This window comes from Corvus hawaiiensis, chromosome Z (assembly GCF_020740725.1).
Source record: "Corvus hawaiiensis isolate bCorHaw1 chromosome Z, bCorHaw1.pri.cur, whole genome shotgun sequence".
Lineage (NCBI taxonomy): Eukaryota > Metazoa > Chordata > Aves > Passeriformes > Corvidae > Corvus > Corvus hawaiiensis.
This window is the reverse complement of record NC_063255.1, coordinates 52,405,809-52,422,795: the sequence shown is the minus strand read 5'-3', so window position 1 is coordinate 52,422,795 and position 16,987 is coordinate 52,405,809. Positions and strand designations below refer to the sequence as shown.

Genomic DNA, 16,987 nt, shown 5'->3' with positions numbered 1-16,987 from the left:
AGTCCTAAAACTAATGTGTCCATCGGAGAAAAACTCAGAATATTCCTTGTCTTCTCCTTCCTCCTCTTAAAGCAGTAAGAGAGGATTGGTGAAGCAGGAGATTACTGACCTAGCAGCAACGTAGAGGGTCCTGTTCATGACCATGACAAGCTGGATGTCCAGCCGGTGCCTCTGTGTGGTGTTCCGCCCTGGTTTGTGACCCACAAACACCGGATACTGTCTTGTATCTGTAGGAAGGAAAAAAATCAACAGGGTCAAAAGAGAATAACAAACTGAAATTGTGCTAACATGAAGCACCGAGTGGCCCAGCTATAGCCAAAACCTGTGGTTTCTGTTGTGTTCTGGAAGCACACCCTGAGGCTGGAAGGCATGAGCACAGAGAGCTGGAGAGTTCTTCAAGGTTACAGTCCTTGCAGCTGCAAAGGTGAAAGTCATCACCTTTGTAGAAGACAAAAACTGTGAGTTGTTTTAAGTATAAATCTGTTCTGGAGCTCTTGGCACACAGGTATATGGCACTTTCTCACAGTTTTTCTTTCACTGCTTGCAGAGCTTAAATGCTTGCTCCTGGCTGCCAAAGCACGTCTATCAGGACAAAGCTGTCCCACAGTGGCCCATCAATCACCACCATGACTGGACTGGTAGTGGCTAAAGCAAAAGCCTTGGCTCCCCTTGGTTCAAACTGCCAGTTCCTTGGGTTTTCTACAGGACTGGACTGCTGTCACAGAGCAGCTGCGGGGATTTCTGAGAAATGGTGGGAAATCACCACTTGAACTTATGAAGTGAAAGTCACTGCACATTATTTTGGCAACTAGTCTGATGCTCCAGTCCTGGCAACTGGACAGTAATACTGATTGGAATCCCCGTACTGGGCTTATGCTATCAACAACTCAGCTTCCTCCCCACCTCTACCAGTCACCCAGAGCATTTATTGTCTATTCTCAGTATTTTTTTGGGTGAGAACTCAGCATACACAGGGTGTTCCACTGCTCCTCAGATAAGTGTACAACCTGTAGCAACAGGGAGCACTTCTGATCAGGGCCACTTCACATTCACACACATCATATGATCATGGCATCTAGGTGCACAAACAAGGAGCTAATTAAGTAAATACAAAGACAGAAGACAGGAGGAGGATGATCCTCTGATGAGCATTATCACTGCAGAACTGCTGCAAGTGCATGTTAGACAGGGCTGACAAGCATCTAGCTATGCCTTTTCCCCATAAATTTTTCCCAGAAAATTGCAGCTCTTTGAGGGAGTCTATTTCTTTAGAAACTCATCTACTGCTTCAGTGTTTTCAGCTATTGTCTCCTAAAAGCATTGTACCTGTAAAGCTTGGCCAAAGTATTGATTCATAGCATGGCTTCAGCAAAGCACCTCAAAGCACCATGTGCCAGAAAGTCTGGTGACAAAACTGGTCAGAAAAAGGAACTTCTCTCCGAACCAGATGCTGAGACCTCTTGAAGAAATAAATTAAGACACCAGGCAGGATTTACATGCAGAAGTTTAATCCTTCTGACCATGTCCTACATGCAAAATGCCAAGTTTAACTGTCAGGCTATTTTCTGTTCAGTAATGTTTCCTCTGTGACTCATGGATCTGGAACAAACTGGGGGCATTCATGTCCACTTCAGCATGCCATGCTGCAGAGGAAAAATTATCCCATGTTCTATTTCTCCAAAAGGATCAAGGCTGGCACATTTTTGCAAGAATGATTAGCACTACCCTTCTAGAGTGTGAAAATGTTGGTGCTGAAGATCCAGTGGTCACACTAACCATGTTTCACCTGGGTTCACTTCAGAGCAATTCCTCCCTGTTCTTGTATCCCAGTTGTCTATTAACATTTGCAGCACATCAGGTGTGTCCTGGAGTCTTGTCTTTCAGATTGGTGTTACACATGACAGACAAGTTTATGGGTGCCAAGGTCATTACAAAGCACAGTAAACATGGACAATTTAAAAACCAAATTCCTGAACAAAAAGAGAATTGAACACAAGCCTGCTCTTGGCTGACTTGCTACACCCTAGCAAGAGTAGGGAGAGGCCCAGATGCTAAACATCCTTATAAACATCTGAAACTTTGAAGAATTTTCTTCGCAATAATCACAACTGAGCTGAAACAAATGTGAAAGAATCAGTTAAGTCAAGCCTGAAGTCCAGAGTAAAATGCACAGAAAGCTCTCCACCTGTTTAGCCAGCAAATTTCAATATGACTTGCAGCTGTTGGTGTTACACTAGATTTTGGAGAGTTAGCCAATCTCTACTGGTAAGAAAAGGGAGAGCTTCTGTCATAAAAGATTCTTTGTCTTGATTTGGTTTTTAGCTACAATTCTGGCTTGGGAAAAAAATGCCTAATGCTCAAGCAGAATCCATCTGAGCTTAAAGAAGTAAGTTCAATTATTTGTATCAGATTAACAAATCATAAGACCATGTGAAAAGTCATGTTCCCAAATTAGTATCTGAGAACGTAAGTGGCTGATATGGGTGAAATCAAGAAAAATCAACTTTATCCACTGCAACTGTAGTAAAATAATGTTGATTTGACGTCCCCTGATCAGTATTAAATGAAGTCCTCTGGCCTCCTCATACTTACAGTTGCCATGCGAAATACTGATAGGCTCAGAATCTTCTGGGAAACCAGCCCCAGCAAAATGTAGCAGTGTGAAATATAGCAGCAAGGCTTCTGACCTCATAGTAGTTCAGCTGTGAGGCTTCACTTCTTCACTTCACCCTGTGGAAGACAAACAAGAGTTTAAGTGCCTTCTGTTGAACCAGAGCTTCAAAGAGTCTGTGAAAAGTAGAGGGAGCTGTCCTCCTCAAGCCTCTCACTGAGGAGGAAAGGCCTGAGGAGACATGCTGTGTTTCTAGGCAGGAACTGCCCTGCAAAGCCAGTTATTATTCAGCCCATGCCCCAGCAGGGCCACATCTTGCTTAAGGACAGACTTAAGGACCTGTGTGTTACAAAAAAATTTCTGCTTCTGCTGCTTATTATGCAATGAAGATGCTTCATCTCCTGCACTGATCAACAGCTGACAAGTTTTCCAAGAAATATTTTATTTTCCCCTTCTTTGGCTAACATAATTAGATGCTGACATGATGACACACACCATAAATAAAAAAACCCCCACACTACATTATTCTGGTTAAAAAGAGATTAAGAGTTATACTACAGGACTGATTCATACCCTGCAGAGTTGTGAATCAAGTGAAGAAACACTGAGACAACTTGATGGAGCATTCAGAACATGTCATTGGGCTTTACCATAAAAATATATACCCATAAATTTAGGTGTCGTAAAACCAATACCCAACTTGTGATAAAATAAGGAAGAAAAGAACTGTCTAAATCCAGCATTTTTTTCCCTGTGTTCCATTAATGCATTCATTCATTCATTCATTCATTCAGATTTCATGTACAAAAATATCCCTAAATCTTAAAGATAAAAGGAACCACTGAGGTCTCTGGATACAGTGAAAGAAAACAGCACATAATACAGTAAATACTTCATAATTCTCAGGCAAATTTCACAAAGACATTGATCTGTAGGGGAAACCAGTGCAAAAGTGGGGTTTTCTTTTCATCCCTTCCAGAATTTCAAACCTTTGATGCTGCCTGCTAAAGATTCCTTTTGAACAAAGCTATTTTACAGTGGTCTGTCAGTCATTCAAGATTCATGGGCAGAAAGTCAAACTTCATAACCTACATAGTCTTTGAAACTTAATCTGGCAAACAAAGTGCTAACTTGCCCTTCTGCAGCACTCTTTAATATTAGATACCTGTGTCTCCTGTCTTGATGCCAAAAAAAGCATTAGCAAGTCTTAAATGTTGGATTCCTCATTTTTTAACCAATTGAAAAATGTCACAATAATTAATTTGCCTCATCAGATGCTGGTTTTCAAATAAAATTTCAGTTCCTATAAATGGTTTGGAAGGGGGGATCTGTTGCAGGGGGATAGAGTCCATAACGACTACTGATTTATTACACTTTCTGTTAGTCTATTATTATTTCAACATGCAAATTGGAAATTTGGCTGATTCTCTATTTCTATTAACAAAATAACTGAGAGACCAAGTTAGACCAAGACTAGGAAAAGAAAAATAATGTAAGGCAATGACTGACACCTTAACTTAACAAAGTGTCAGATAGATGGCAAAGGATAAAAACAGCACAAACAAATGCAACACAATGCAGACACTGTCTGTTATACCTTATAGGAGAATGCATACTAAAAGATAGTACATACAAGCCCCAAGAGAAGCATTTCCATCTAGCACTGGTTAGGCCAATAGCTCTGTATGATTACTGACATAGCTATGTCTGCCTGCAGACACTTTCTCTATGCATTTCCTCCATTTCTCTCTTTAGTCACCTCTTACATTTTCTTCTGACTGTTAGCTCTCTGGCATAGGACCCATTTCTTTCTATTTGTTGTCATTTGGGGCCCTTTGGAATGCCCAAAGAAGAAATAAGCAGCAGAAGTAAATAGCATGCTTGGAAAAACAGTTTCCCTCAAAAAGGTTTTAATGAAAAACAAGATACACACATTAAAGGGGCTAATTCCTTTATCTCTACGTAATTTTTCAAAATGTCACTTTGCTGGTTTAAAAATTTTGCCCTTGGAAGTACACTGCAAAATGACAAAACAAAATGCCTTACTACACAAATTGATTGAAATTATTTTCTCCTTGAAATTGCTACAATCCAATGTACAAATCTTTTCTGAAATGTACATGAGCAAAAATAGTTTAATGGGAAGAACTTAGGAAGCAATCCAGTTCTTCCACTTAAACGGTATTCATCCACAGTATCAGTCTGCAGGCTAACAATTCAAACCACTTGGCTCACAGTGAGACTCTGGAGCATAAGAATAGCTGCTTTCTGTTACTCCCTATCAGCACACAATTCACTATCTAACAAGGAGTGTCCTGTGAGGAAAGCATCACAGTATGGCAGACGCAGCTCTGCCACTCCCCTTTAGAACCTGAAAAACTTTCCCCATGGGTGATTCTGCACCATCAGTCTCTACTGCTCATTCAGACGTGTGTGCTGCTCTGTGTAAATCTGTATGGGAGAAAGCTTCCAGGAAAATGAACAATGCCCTGCAAGCTTACTTTGTGATTTCATGTGCATGCTATTGGGCCAGATCTGCTTTCTTTTACCTGGGAAAAAAACCCCAAACTGGCAAATGAACTGACATAGATTGGTAGGTTTATAAGCATATGAAATTCTCTCTCCTTCTTAAGGGGATTCTTTTGGGCAAGAAAAGAGGGAGAAGAGAGGAAAAAAGCATAATTCTCTGTTGCTCTGGTACCAACATAGTTCAAATTCACAAGATGCGTATGCAAAGTATCTACTTTGACATGTCAGTGATTCAAATGGACTACACGTGTATCAGTGTCTGTGCCAATAAGTTGACACTGAGGAAGACTAAGCTGCATCCAAAGGCAGCTTTTTATTCAGAGGTAATTATTCAAACATATTGCCACTTATGTAGTTCTTACAATGGCAGAAAGAGCCATACTGTTTCAGTGGGATTTCAGAGAAGTGTGGATTCAAGAAGGTCACACTTATTTTTAGTACAATTTTCTTTCTGGTTGGACCCCGGGAGTGATGCAAATGTTCTCACTTGCAACTGTGCTGAAACTACTTGCTAATCAAAAGTGCTTGTGAACGCAGTGTCTGATGAAGACAAGTAGTTAGACAGTGGTGCCAACTGAGTACAGGCACTGTCTCAAAATAAAAGTTTCGCAAACATCAATGAAGAGCTCTCCATCCTTCATGGAGAGATGTGAACTGCAACCCAATCTGGCCTGCGCTGAGGCATACTGGTTGAGAGAGAACTGGGCCTGAGAACTCCAGTTCTCCTAGTCCGAAACATTGTTATTCTAGTTGAAGGAAGCTACCGGTGACAAGAAGAGTGAGTTTTGATGGTCTTTTACTATCAAGCATGCTATTAAAATACAGCCCTGCAAGTTTTTAAGAGCATGTTTTATAATCTATGTCTAATCCAGTGACTTGTAGTCATTGACTTGGCAGAGTAGATTAGATTTCTTCCAAGCTTCAAAAAACCCACAAATAATCTGCTTTTTGCATTCTTAAACCAAGGTAAATAGGAATTTTTTGGAACATACATTACTGCTCTGATTCTTCTTTCTGAAGATGATGTTTCAAATACCTATGTAAGACATCTTGTTCTGGCCACTTGTGTGTTCCCTCCTTTTTGTCTTATTATAATTAAATATAAACAAACCACATGATCTCTTAATGTATATAGAAATCAAAGTTTTGCCTTCTGAGGTGGAAGAGATTTCTCTGTTTGTGCACTTCAGCCCAAAGATGAATCACTTCTAAGTAGTATGTTTGGATACTAGCACAATATAGTTGCTATTACTGTTATTTTTACTTAGTCAAAGTCTATGTATACATGTACATATACATATACATATACATATACATATACATATACCACCCACATATACATGCTTGGCATAGGATAATTTACTTTTGTAAAATTCATGCTGTTGGCATGAAGGAGTTTCTGAAGCCAAGAAAGTAATTATCATTTGAAAACAAGGAGAAAAGTCTAATTTTCCTGTGCCAAGTGCCTTCCACAATGGCTATCCATGGCTATTCAAGCCAACAAGAAGCCACCATGACAAGCTTTGCTTTTTGCTGCCTGGTATTTTCAGCATTTACAACAGTCTGGGTGGACATGCATATAGAATATCTGCTTGGCTAGGCAAAGAATTATGTGGTTCTTGCCCTAATACCCTAGTAGGAAGGTTATTCTATCTACAGCTTGTTTGTTCCAGAAGGGTTACACAAATCCAGTGAAAAATCTAAACAGATGAGCGAACTTCCAGGTAAACTCCACAAAAGTGCAAGGCCAGATTTGATCCTGAGAGCAAATTCAACAGCAATAGCAATGACTGCATAGGCACATCTTTAATGAAAGGGATGCCCTTTCATGTTAGAAAACCTCCCATCTTATAGCTTTGACCTCACTGTACATTCAGCTAATCCCAGAGTAACTCCAAGAAAAAATCAAAGTATGCAACCATGAATTTTCCCATGGCACAGTAAAACTGCTCTGTAATGAACAGATCTTGTTATATTCATTTATTACAAAACTTCTTTCTACTATGATCGGTTGTGTTCATACACAACAGCTGCACTTCAATCCACAAATTATTAAGCTTAATGTGAGAATCACCAGAAAAAATTCCATGGTCTGTGTTATGCATGAAGCAAGGCCAGGAAACCTACTGGCCCTAAAAACTTGCGACTGTCTTCAACAAACTCTTTCATTTCTACAAATACGTACAAATAATTTATTCTTCAAAAAGACAGTCCAGCAAGAAGGTACAGCATTTAACCAAACACTGAGGAAACTAAAACTAAAGCCAGATGAATTTGAACTACTGCATAAAGAAAAGTGAACAACAGGGAAAGCAGCAGCCTACATGAACTGGTCCTGGAAATACTCAGCAAATAGCCCTTAGAATCATAACCATCAAAAGCAAAAGTACCATTAAAAAGCAGGGAAGAACAGAGGTTAAAAGACTGGAGATTCTTCTGTGGTAAGAGCTTTAAAGGCACACAGGTGATTTAGGAGCCCAAGTCCTACTTCAGTGTCTCATCAAAGCAGACTCACAGAGCAAGATCTGCCCATACATAAAAAGCAGGTATTGACCTACACAGCACATGTCTTGCCGCGCTGAAGGCAGAGCACACAAACCAGTTGGCCAACCTGCCTGCTGTTCCCTGCTATGGTACAGATTTGCCATGAGATGCTGGCAAGCATCCTTCAACTCCTTTGGCTAAGCCTTTGGAAACCTCTGAGTGGAAAACACCATCACTGCTATTTACCCTTTTAAATTCACAGCTCCTGGAAAGGGAAAGACAAGAGTTCTGCGCAAGTCAGAGGAAGGAATTAGGAGTAATGCAACAACAACAGCAAAAGAGAGGAATACAACCTGAAGGCTGCAGCTTCCAGAGAATGAGGAAAGTTAGGCTGGCACAGCAGAGCTGTTCAGGAGAGCATCCTTTGTCTAAGTCTGTCTGTGTGGTGTGTTAGCTGCGGCTCAAACACCTCGCATGGCTGCACCAGGCAGCAGAAGGGCTTGTGCAAAATGCCTGCTCTGAGTGGTGCCAAGGGGATCAGACAGATATGAGTGAACAGAAGCTCAGCAGGTGCTTGGGAAGCTCAAGAGAGATGAGGCACAAGTGGCTATCAGCAAGACACAGCATGGAGTGCCAGACATTGTAACTGAATTGGCAATGGCAGGACAGTGCCTGGGATGGACAGCTTCTTCACCCGTATTGTCCTTTCTCTACCAATTGCTGCTCAGTCACCTGAATGGTGCTGCAGGTGGCTACAGAGACTCAATGCCAGCTCCATGCCCATCATCACTACCAACTTCCAACATCTTTTTGTGACTGATGGTGCAGCCATCATTCATCTTTCCTCTCCTGTTCTGCTCCTGTTGTCTCTACAGCTGGCCATACATTTCATGTGGCCAAAAAAGCACTCTTGCACGCCAGGTAGCTGGCCCTTATGCCAGAGAGACTGGTGCATGAATGCATTGGTGTAATCACCTGAACTCCTTCAGGTGTCATAGTAACAAGGGATTGCTCCTGAACACTGGTGAGGGCAGAGAGGCAGTGCCTAAGGGAAGCCCACACCTGTCTGGCAACACTGTGGACCCTAAATTATGTGAATGAAGCAGCACTCTCTCCCATTTGTGCATATCAAAAAGTTCTCCCTGACTATAAGAGTACTGCATGGGTGCCCTCTGCTATACATGCTTTACTAGCATTATAATTGAATTCAGCACTGCTTACTCATTGCCCAGCTGCTGTGGGCTGCATGCCAGGCATGACGATCAGGCCCAAGGGAAAGAAACCAGTAAGAGCGATTTTGCCACATACAGTAAGCAACAGTACCTACCTTCATTAAAAAGAATAATATGGACTTCATTACTAGTTTAATGAAACACAGATACACGGGCCATGCAGATTTCCTCACAAAGACTTGCAAAAATGCATCTAAAATAAAATTTTGGCCCAAATACAAAGTATTTTCACGCAAGTTTCAGGGGTACTTGCTTATTTTGTTCAGGTTTACACAAACCTGAGCCTATACCAACTGTTCTCTCCCCTCATTTGCACCTTTACAAAGCCATACCCCATGCACAATAGTGTCACCTATGATATGTGGCATCACTACCTCCTGCCTCAGTAAGTGATAAACTGAAAAGATCTGGAGAACCCCCAGGCAGCAGTGATGAGCCTCAGCCTGTCGAACGAGAGTAGCAGGTGTCAAGTCAGTAGGCAAAACTCAGCATGCTTAATGCCGGCAACCTGTCCTCTCAAGATCCACATTGCTGCTCCTGCCAGTGCAGCGCAAGAAGAAAATGTGAAGAACAAATGGAGGCCTAAATAGAAGAAACCCTCTGCTGACCTGAGTGAGACATCTCTGATGACTGCAGCGTTAATAGGATGCTGCTGCTCAGAGGGGAAACAGTCAGATGGAAGATGAACATCCCCCAGATGGAATGAGAAGCATCTCAGGCCTATCGATTTTGGTTGTAACCTTTACTGTAAACAGTCCACGGGGGCCTCATCAGCCACCTGTTCAGTGATATTTGCATTGAAATATAGAGCCAACGCAAATGAGAAAATGGCCACAGTTCCTTGCTAAAGCATCTGCTCCAGCAAGATGCATCTATCTGTGCATCACCAGCAGCAGCACAGGTACAGGTTGTAAAGGAAGGGGTAACGCAGTGGCACTAGCTCTCTCACACGGCTCTGAAACAACAAATGCTCCACTTGTCATGATGTTGATGGTGGTGGTAGTGATATTATATCATGCAATATTTCACTTTCTAATAATTGCTCAGTTTTATACTGAATTCAGGCTTGCCAAAACTGGGAGGAAAGCCATCTGTGCCTGGAGGATGACTGCCAGAAACATTTGCAATTTTATTTTGGGGTTATAAACCTGCAGAATGGAACAAAGGCAATGCCTAAATAACCTCTTTCACTCAACACCCCCAATCATACAGAGCAATAGACCTAAACTCTGGAACAGCTTGGTCAGTCATTACAAAGATGTCTTTATTATTTTTAAAAGTCTCACTCATTTAAGAGATAAAAATAGCTTTATTGATTATTTGTGGGACTTCAGCAAAACTGTCAAGATTCTGAATTGATTTGAGAGCTAAATGTAGCAATCACTGCCTTTTGACAGGAGAGAACACCACCTCTAATATATACTTTGCTGTTTCATCTCAGCATGCTTAATAGAAAATAGATACACTACCAGCAACACCATTACTCTCTCCAACACTCATTTTGCCTGGGAAATATCAGTGCCAGTCAACTGACCTTCTATTCCCTAATCTGATGGAGGGAATAAAAATTATGTAGCTGCAGGTGACCCAAAGCTGTAGTGGGAGAAAAATGTGCCCTCCCTTGTTTTCTTCTCCTTTTGGACAGCAAAGGTAAAACACAAAGTCTGGTATGTTTTCACAACAACATTTACAAATGTCACCGATTAAAAGTTACACATGGTCCTGCAAGCATTGTCTCAGCTGCCACATGAACATTGCAAGTGCATGTAGTGATAGGACAAGGGGAAATGGCTTCAAACTGGGAGGGTGCTGAGGCACTGGAACAGGCTGCCCAGAGAAATTGTGGAGGTTCTACTGCTGGAAGTGCTCAGTATCGGGTTGGATGGTTCTTTGAGCAACCTGGTCTAGTAGGAGTTGGAACTAGATGATCTTTAAGGCCCCTTCCAATCTAAACAATTTCATGATTCTATGATTTTAATATCACCATGGTTAAAGCTCAGTGTAATCACAAATAACTCTCCTTTGCTTTTTGTTAATGCAAGAAACACTCAAGCACTTAAATATGAACCCTGGCTATATTCTTCAGGACACTTGTCCCATTCACTTGAAATTAAAGTGTCTATGTTCTAATGTGATGGAACAGTAGAGAAATGCAAATCCTCACATTTAAGTCAGCTGTTAATCAGAGCACACTGCTTAGCTGTTGTGCAATTTGGCCAGTTCTGCCCCTAATCCATTTATGCAAAAATTGACTCATTTAACCTGCCGTGATTTACTTGAAGAGAAATAGCAAATTTTGTTGGGTTGTTTTTCCAAATGGCAACCAATCAACTTTGTCATGAAGTGATTGATAGCATATCAAACTACATACCTACCCTAAAATGTGAATGAAACCTACTGTAGTACTTCAAATAGTCAAGAACCTTACCATTTACATAATAATTACTCCAGCAGTGGAAAATGCACTACCCGAAAGTAACAGTCACCACTGCAGAGTGCACCATTTGATCCACACAGCAATAGTCTAGCCATGGCAGGAAAACTCAGGCCAAACCTCAACATCATATTCTGGGCAGGGAGGCTCAGCACAAGGACACAGTGTGGTCAAGCAATCCAAGTTAAGACAGGCAGAAAAAAGGGAAAGGCTTTTCCTTCTGGAAACCTGGCAAAGTCTTCAAGAAAAATTATGTTTGTCCCTGGCAGATAAAAAAAAAAAATCCAGATGAGCAAAGAGTTCTCAGTATGTATTTATAATTTTATCCCCTAATTTGTTTATGAATTAGTTATGTCAAGTTTCTCTATAACTTACAGAAAAGCATTAAAGAAAAACATGAAATAGACTACCACAAAAATGCAAAATGTCAAAAAATGAAAAATGTCCACAAAACAAATGTAATCCCTAAGAGAAAATTTTAAATTAGTTGTGGATAGACACAGGTAGAAGAGAAAACCAGAAGACTCCGAGTACTAAGAAAACAAAAACTAACTGGGAACATTGCCTCTTAGAATCACCTCTGAAATCTCTCTCCCTCAGACAACCATCCACTGCCATGGGCCCATACAGTCACAGACATTCACCCAAATTTAAAAGGCTCACATCACAGGAAAGGTTTTCTTGTTAAAACTTTAGAGTGATTTCATAGATCTCTATCTTTCATGATTACTCTTCATTGCCAATGTTTTTTTGCTGGTATTTTTGGAAGCTTTAAACGAGTAGAATAAATCTGACTCTGAGACAGAAAATCTATCTAGCTTGCTTTTCCTCTGAGATGAGCATGATGCTTACAACAATCTAGCACCTGCAGCTTGCTAGTAATTGCTAGTTGCAAGTGTCAGACTCTGAGCTTTGCTCTGTCTAGATTCCCATGCCCAGTAAATTCCCAAATTTTAAATCATATAAAATCCAAGCAGCTTTATGGACAAATTAATACTATAAAGTACCCTATCCTCAAGAATGAGTAAAGAGATCAGCTCAATATGCCAGCATGACATATTTTCCATTCTTCTCTTCTTTCCACCACTTCAGAGTTACGAAGAAGACAGAAGGCATAGCAAGAAGTCAACAGATACCTAAGAAAAATACTATTTCCAGGATAGTGCTCAGACAAATGTTACTGTATGCTAACCTGGACATAAGGCTAAATACTGTAATTGAGTATATTTTAAAGAAAAATACTATATGCAGATATAATCAATAAACCTCCGAATATAAAAAAAAAATCACAATTCCTGTAGCTAATAGAATAGTTTAAGATAATTTTAATTACTGAGGATCTCTTGTTCAGAGGAAACATCAAATAGCTGATGTGATTGCATTGGCAAACTTAAAATTGAGGTGGTATGGGTCAGAAAAAGTAAGAAAAGAGATTGCAGTTAGAGTACGATGAGCCCTTGCACCACAGAAATACACTACTGACACACATTCACCCACACACTGAAGAATACAAGCGTCCTTACACATTTGTTCACACCTGCTTCTTAGCACAGCATGAGGGAATTAGAGCAGCATAGAAGTCAAAGCAGCATTGACAAATGCCTGTAGTACAAGCTACAAAAGCAGTAGCTCTGTTATTATTTGCTTTGCTTCTTTGGACAAGCTGTGGAGAAAAAGGTTCAGTGTAGCAAGAGAGAACAAGCCCACTGAGTATGACTGCCTGAATGGGGCATGATGGATGAGCTTCCTTGCAGATAGGAAAAACCTCTAATCCATTCTCCGGCTCATTGCTAGAGCGAGGCAAAGTCATTCTCTTCTTCTGCGGGAAATAACCTCTGCCTTTTCGATACCACGTGCAGGGCTTTGCAAAGCACAATCCAGACTGGCACCCAGATGAGACCGCAGCCTGTTTCCAGGTCCCACACTAGGGGAGGCTCAGCTATGCAGCCCAAAACCCCAAAGCAAGACAAAGATGTTTCTATATTGCTTGTGCTTCCTATGGCTATTTTAGGAATGATTGCATGCATTCAGGTTCCAACAACGAATAATGAGAGACACAGAAAGAGAAGTCATTTTCATGGCACCAGCACTCAGCTAGTGACTGAAACTGAAACACTTCTAATATTCCAGATAATTTTATGGAGCTGAAAAAACCTACTCTGTGTGTAACAGACAGATTGCAAGCATCATCTCAGCAATGAAATAACATCCACCAGCACCAGGATGGGAAGACTTGCTCTGGGGTTCACTGATGAAAGTTTGACTCTAACCAAAATACCAAGGCTTTCTCAGACAAACAAGGACCTGTTCCCAAACCTTGTCCTCCCCCACACCCTGCAACTTCAGCCTGTAATGGTGGGTGACACAGGAAAAGCAATGATTCATTAGCTGACTGCATTTAAGTGAATTCAGCAAAACTGCTTCATGAGTAGCAACACACAGTTAAGGGTTTTTAACAAGCCTGCCAGGTGTTTTTTAACCCAAATGAATCCTTCCTAGCTTGCCTGACAGAACTGAAATTCCTGTGCAGGAACAAGGAAGGTGACTGCATAGCTGACAAGCTGCTGCTGTTATTTCTTACCACTGCTTATGCGATTTATATCAAATGCTGCAGAGAGAGTTTCCTCTAATTCTAGGTTGGCCTCCATAATGTGGACATCGAACTGATCAGCTGCCAGGAGCTGATCAACAGCCAAGACCTAAGTTCCTGCCAGCATTTAGAAGGAAATAAATGCACAAAAGACATTAGTCCAGAGAATCAAATTACTTTTCAATGAGACTCAAGGCTGTATGCACGGACCGTGCTGAGCTCACTGGGAAAGACTGAGGAGATCCAGGCAGGCATCAAGGTGTGGTGTTCTCAACTGGACTCCGATCTGGCATCCCCCCCTTGCCCACAAGTATGACCCAAGTCTTACAGGCTGCGCTTGCCTGCACAGTCACAGAGCAGTGACTCTCAAGCTTGCAGCACAGTCACAGAGCACTTACAACTAAAGGGCATCGGCTTGTTTTTGTTTATGCCAGTGAAAATGCTGACACTGACATCTGCTAGATTGTGGAGCACTGATTCCCACTGGACTTCAGAAGGACCTGTAGCTGCTTTACAGCTTGTACCACCTGCATCAGCTCATGCATGAGGTTGCTTTACCTATTTATAAGCCTTCCAGTTACAGAGAATTGTATATATATAACACTTTCATCCTCATAAAGTACACATACTCAGATGAAGACTCAGTTAAATTCTGCTAACTTTACATGGGTTTTGGACCAAGTCTCCCATTTAATTTCAGGAAATGGAAATAACTACATCCAAATTCCGTGTGAAATTTGAGGTTATACCTAATCTTTTAAAAGAAGAAATTATTTTGCTTTGCATTCTTACTCTCTTAAAGAAAGTAAATCAGATGGTCTTGACCATGTTCCACCGTATTTCTTTTTGTTAAAATTTTCCTGTAGCAATCCAAAACAGAATTATTCTTGTGGTAAACATCACTACACCAGCTTGAAGCAAAAGAGATTCTTTGCACATGAGTGCCCCTACATTCAACATACACTTGTGAAGAAGTCAATTTTGCAGTGTCTATGACCATACATATTCATAACTTCTGGTACCCTGAACAACACGAATAATGCCAAAAAAGTGTACTCTGATGGCTCAATAGTAATAGATTTTTTGGAAAATTTCTCTATTAAATAACTTGCTGCAACAAAGAGGTCTGAAGAACACAATTTCAGGCACTTACCCTCTTCTGATCGAAAAATGTGACTTTGAAAGAAAACACTTAACCAACAAAATCTTTTCTGGAAGCTCTGAAGGACCCTGTCACCTGACACCTCAGGATGGTTAGCACCAGCTTTTTCTAGACACCAGCAACAGAGGTACCTTGATGAGACAGACCAAAGCTTCCAAATGCTCTCACAAAGCTTTCAGAAAGGAGAAAGACTTTTACTTAGTTCACTTACCAGCAAGCTATGCCTACTGCATGTGAAGTCAGAAAAATGTCCAGCCACTGAACAAACAGCACTCTGAGAACATGCCAAAGAAAATTTTATTTTAAAAAACCCCAACATATGAATATTGAATGTGTTCTCACATGTTTAAAGCACAGAGGAAAAAAGGTGGGAATTTATTGATAATTTACCTCACTGAATACCAATGCCTACCATAACATCACTCCCCCATGCAGAGCTAGAAAGCAATTTTTTCTGCCAGAAAAGTACCATGCCTTTTTTCCTCTGGGATCCTAAAAGTATTACTTGCTGTCCCAGGCAGGAAGAAACAACCTGCACAGTTGTGCATGGAGGGGCATCTGCACAGGAGGGGCAACACAAACCTATGACTAGCAAGACGAAGTTGTGAACTGGCAATGCTCCACAGTAAACTGCTTCTATAAAGAATGCGACTAGTTTGTGAGGCTGAAAACTCTGATGCCTCCATGATAAAGGCTGTGAAGAATGCTTGTATGTTTCCTTTCTGAATCCTAAGGAGCTCCCCACAATCCCTTCCCTTCCCAGCACTGACATGTAGGGTCTCTCTCTCTCGTAAAAGGACTTGGCTTTCCTTACACAAGAACAGATTCGGCTTTCCTAACACTGGAATAGGTTACTCCCCTTCTTCACACACATCCTTACGTTCCCCAAAAGCTGAGAACATTATTTCTGCTGCAGGCTCATGGGGACAGATTGTATCTTCCCTCCTTTTTTGGACAGCTTAAAGAAGATTGCTGGTGCTTCCCATAAATAAAAAGCTAGCACTTGATGTTCAAAGGATAACTAAACTTGGAATATATCTTTTAATGTACATTTTAATAAAGCTGACTCGTGACTCAATTTCTCTTAGCTGAATGTTGGTAAGCTCTAAAGGCAGGTATTAGACAGAAAAAACAAAGAGATGTGGTAGCTTTCTCCACATCTGGTACTGGACAATGAAGAAGATGGAGAGCAAGCTCCTTCTTCCTGGAGTCCGCCAGGCATATTACTTCTTTTTCTGCCATGGAGACAGACCGACTCCCACACTCTTTCTCTGTCAGCAGAGCTAGGCATCCTTTCCCTTGACCTCCCAAAGATAACTGTTTCCCTCAGCCTGGAACAAAATGAGTTGCCCTGTTGTGTGTTCCCCAGGGGTGGGACACAGTCATCCAGAAGAATTTTGCCTGACTGGAAATGAAAATGAGGACAGAAATCTTTTCAGCACAACTTACGCTTCAATCTCTTCTCTTGCTCTGCACGCGCAGAAGTACACAAGGTCAAGCATATTAAGACAAAAATTCTAAGCCATGCATCCCTTGTAAGGTCCTCCTGCCCAGTTCTCAAGTAGGATTAATTGCACTGTGTGAACCAACACACACAAACTGAAAAAAACTGTTGTTTCCAATATGCCGCTTTCAAGGTATTTATAATGCAAACATAGACAAAAGGTATGCTCTCTTTTATGACAAGCCTGAAATAAAGCAGCTCTAATTAGCAAAACCAGATATGGCGTCTGAGGTAGCACAGTTTGCAGAGCAAGGATAAGAAACCTCTCCTTTGGTCTTATTCAGCAGCAAGCAGACTTATGCCCTTCCTTCTTACAACTTTTTCTCTTTGACTCTGCGAATAGATCTATCTGTACAATAGATGGATGAATTGATGATTTCCCACAATAGCAATTTGATTACTGATTGCTACTTTGTCACAAAGCAACCACACATCATCTAC

The 16,987-nt window shown here is 41.1% G+C and overlaps 1 protein-coding gene across 5 annotated transcripts in view; it reads right to left on the bottom strand.

Annotated features, from left to right (window-relative positions):
• The window catches only part of SEMA6A (semaphorin 6A), a 119,180-nt gene that overhangs the window by 65,438 nt on the left and 36,755 nt on the right, over positions 1–16,987 (bottom strand). For all 5 annotated transcript variants that reach the window (XM_048290638.1, XM_048290641.1, XM_048290642.1 and 2 more), the window contains exons 2-3: positions 2,593–2,730; positions 110–227 (exon numbers count right to left, since the gene is read on the bottom strand). In XM_048290638.1, coding sequence (XP_048146595.1) covers positions 110–227; positions 2,593–2,692 — 218 coding nt within the window. In that variant the 5' untranslated portion in view covers positions 2,693–2,730. The remainder of the gene's footprint in view (positions 1–109; positions 228–2,592; positions 2,731–16,987) is intronic.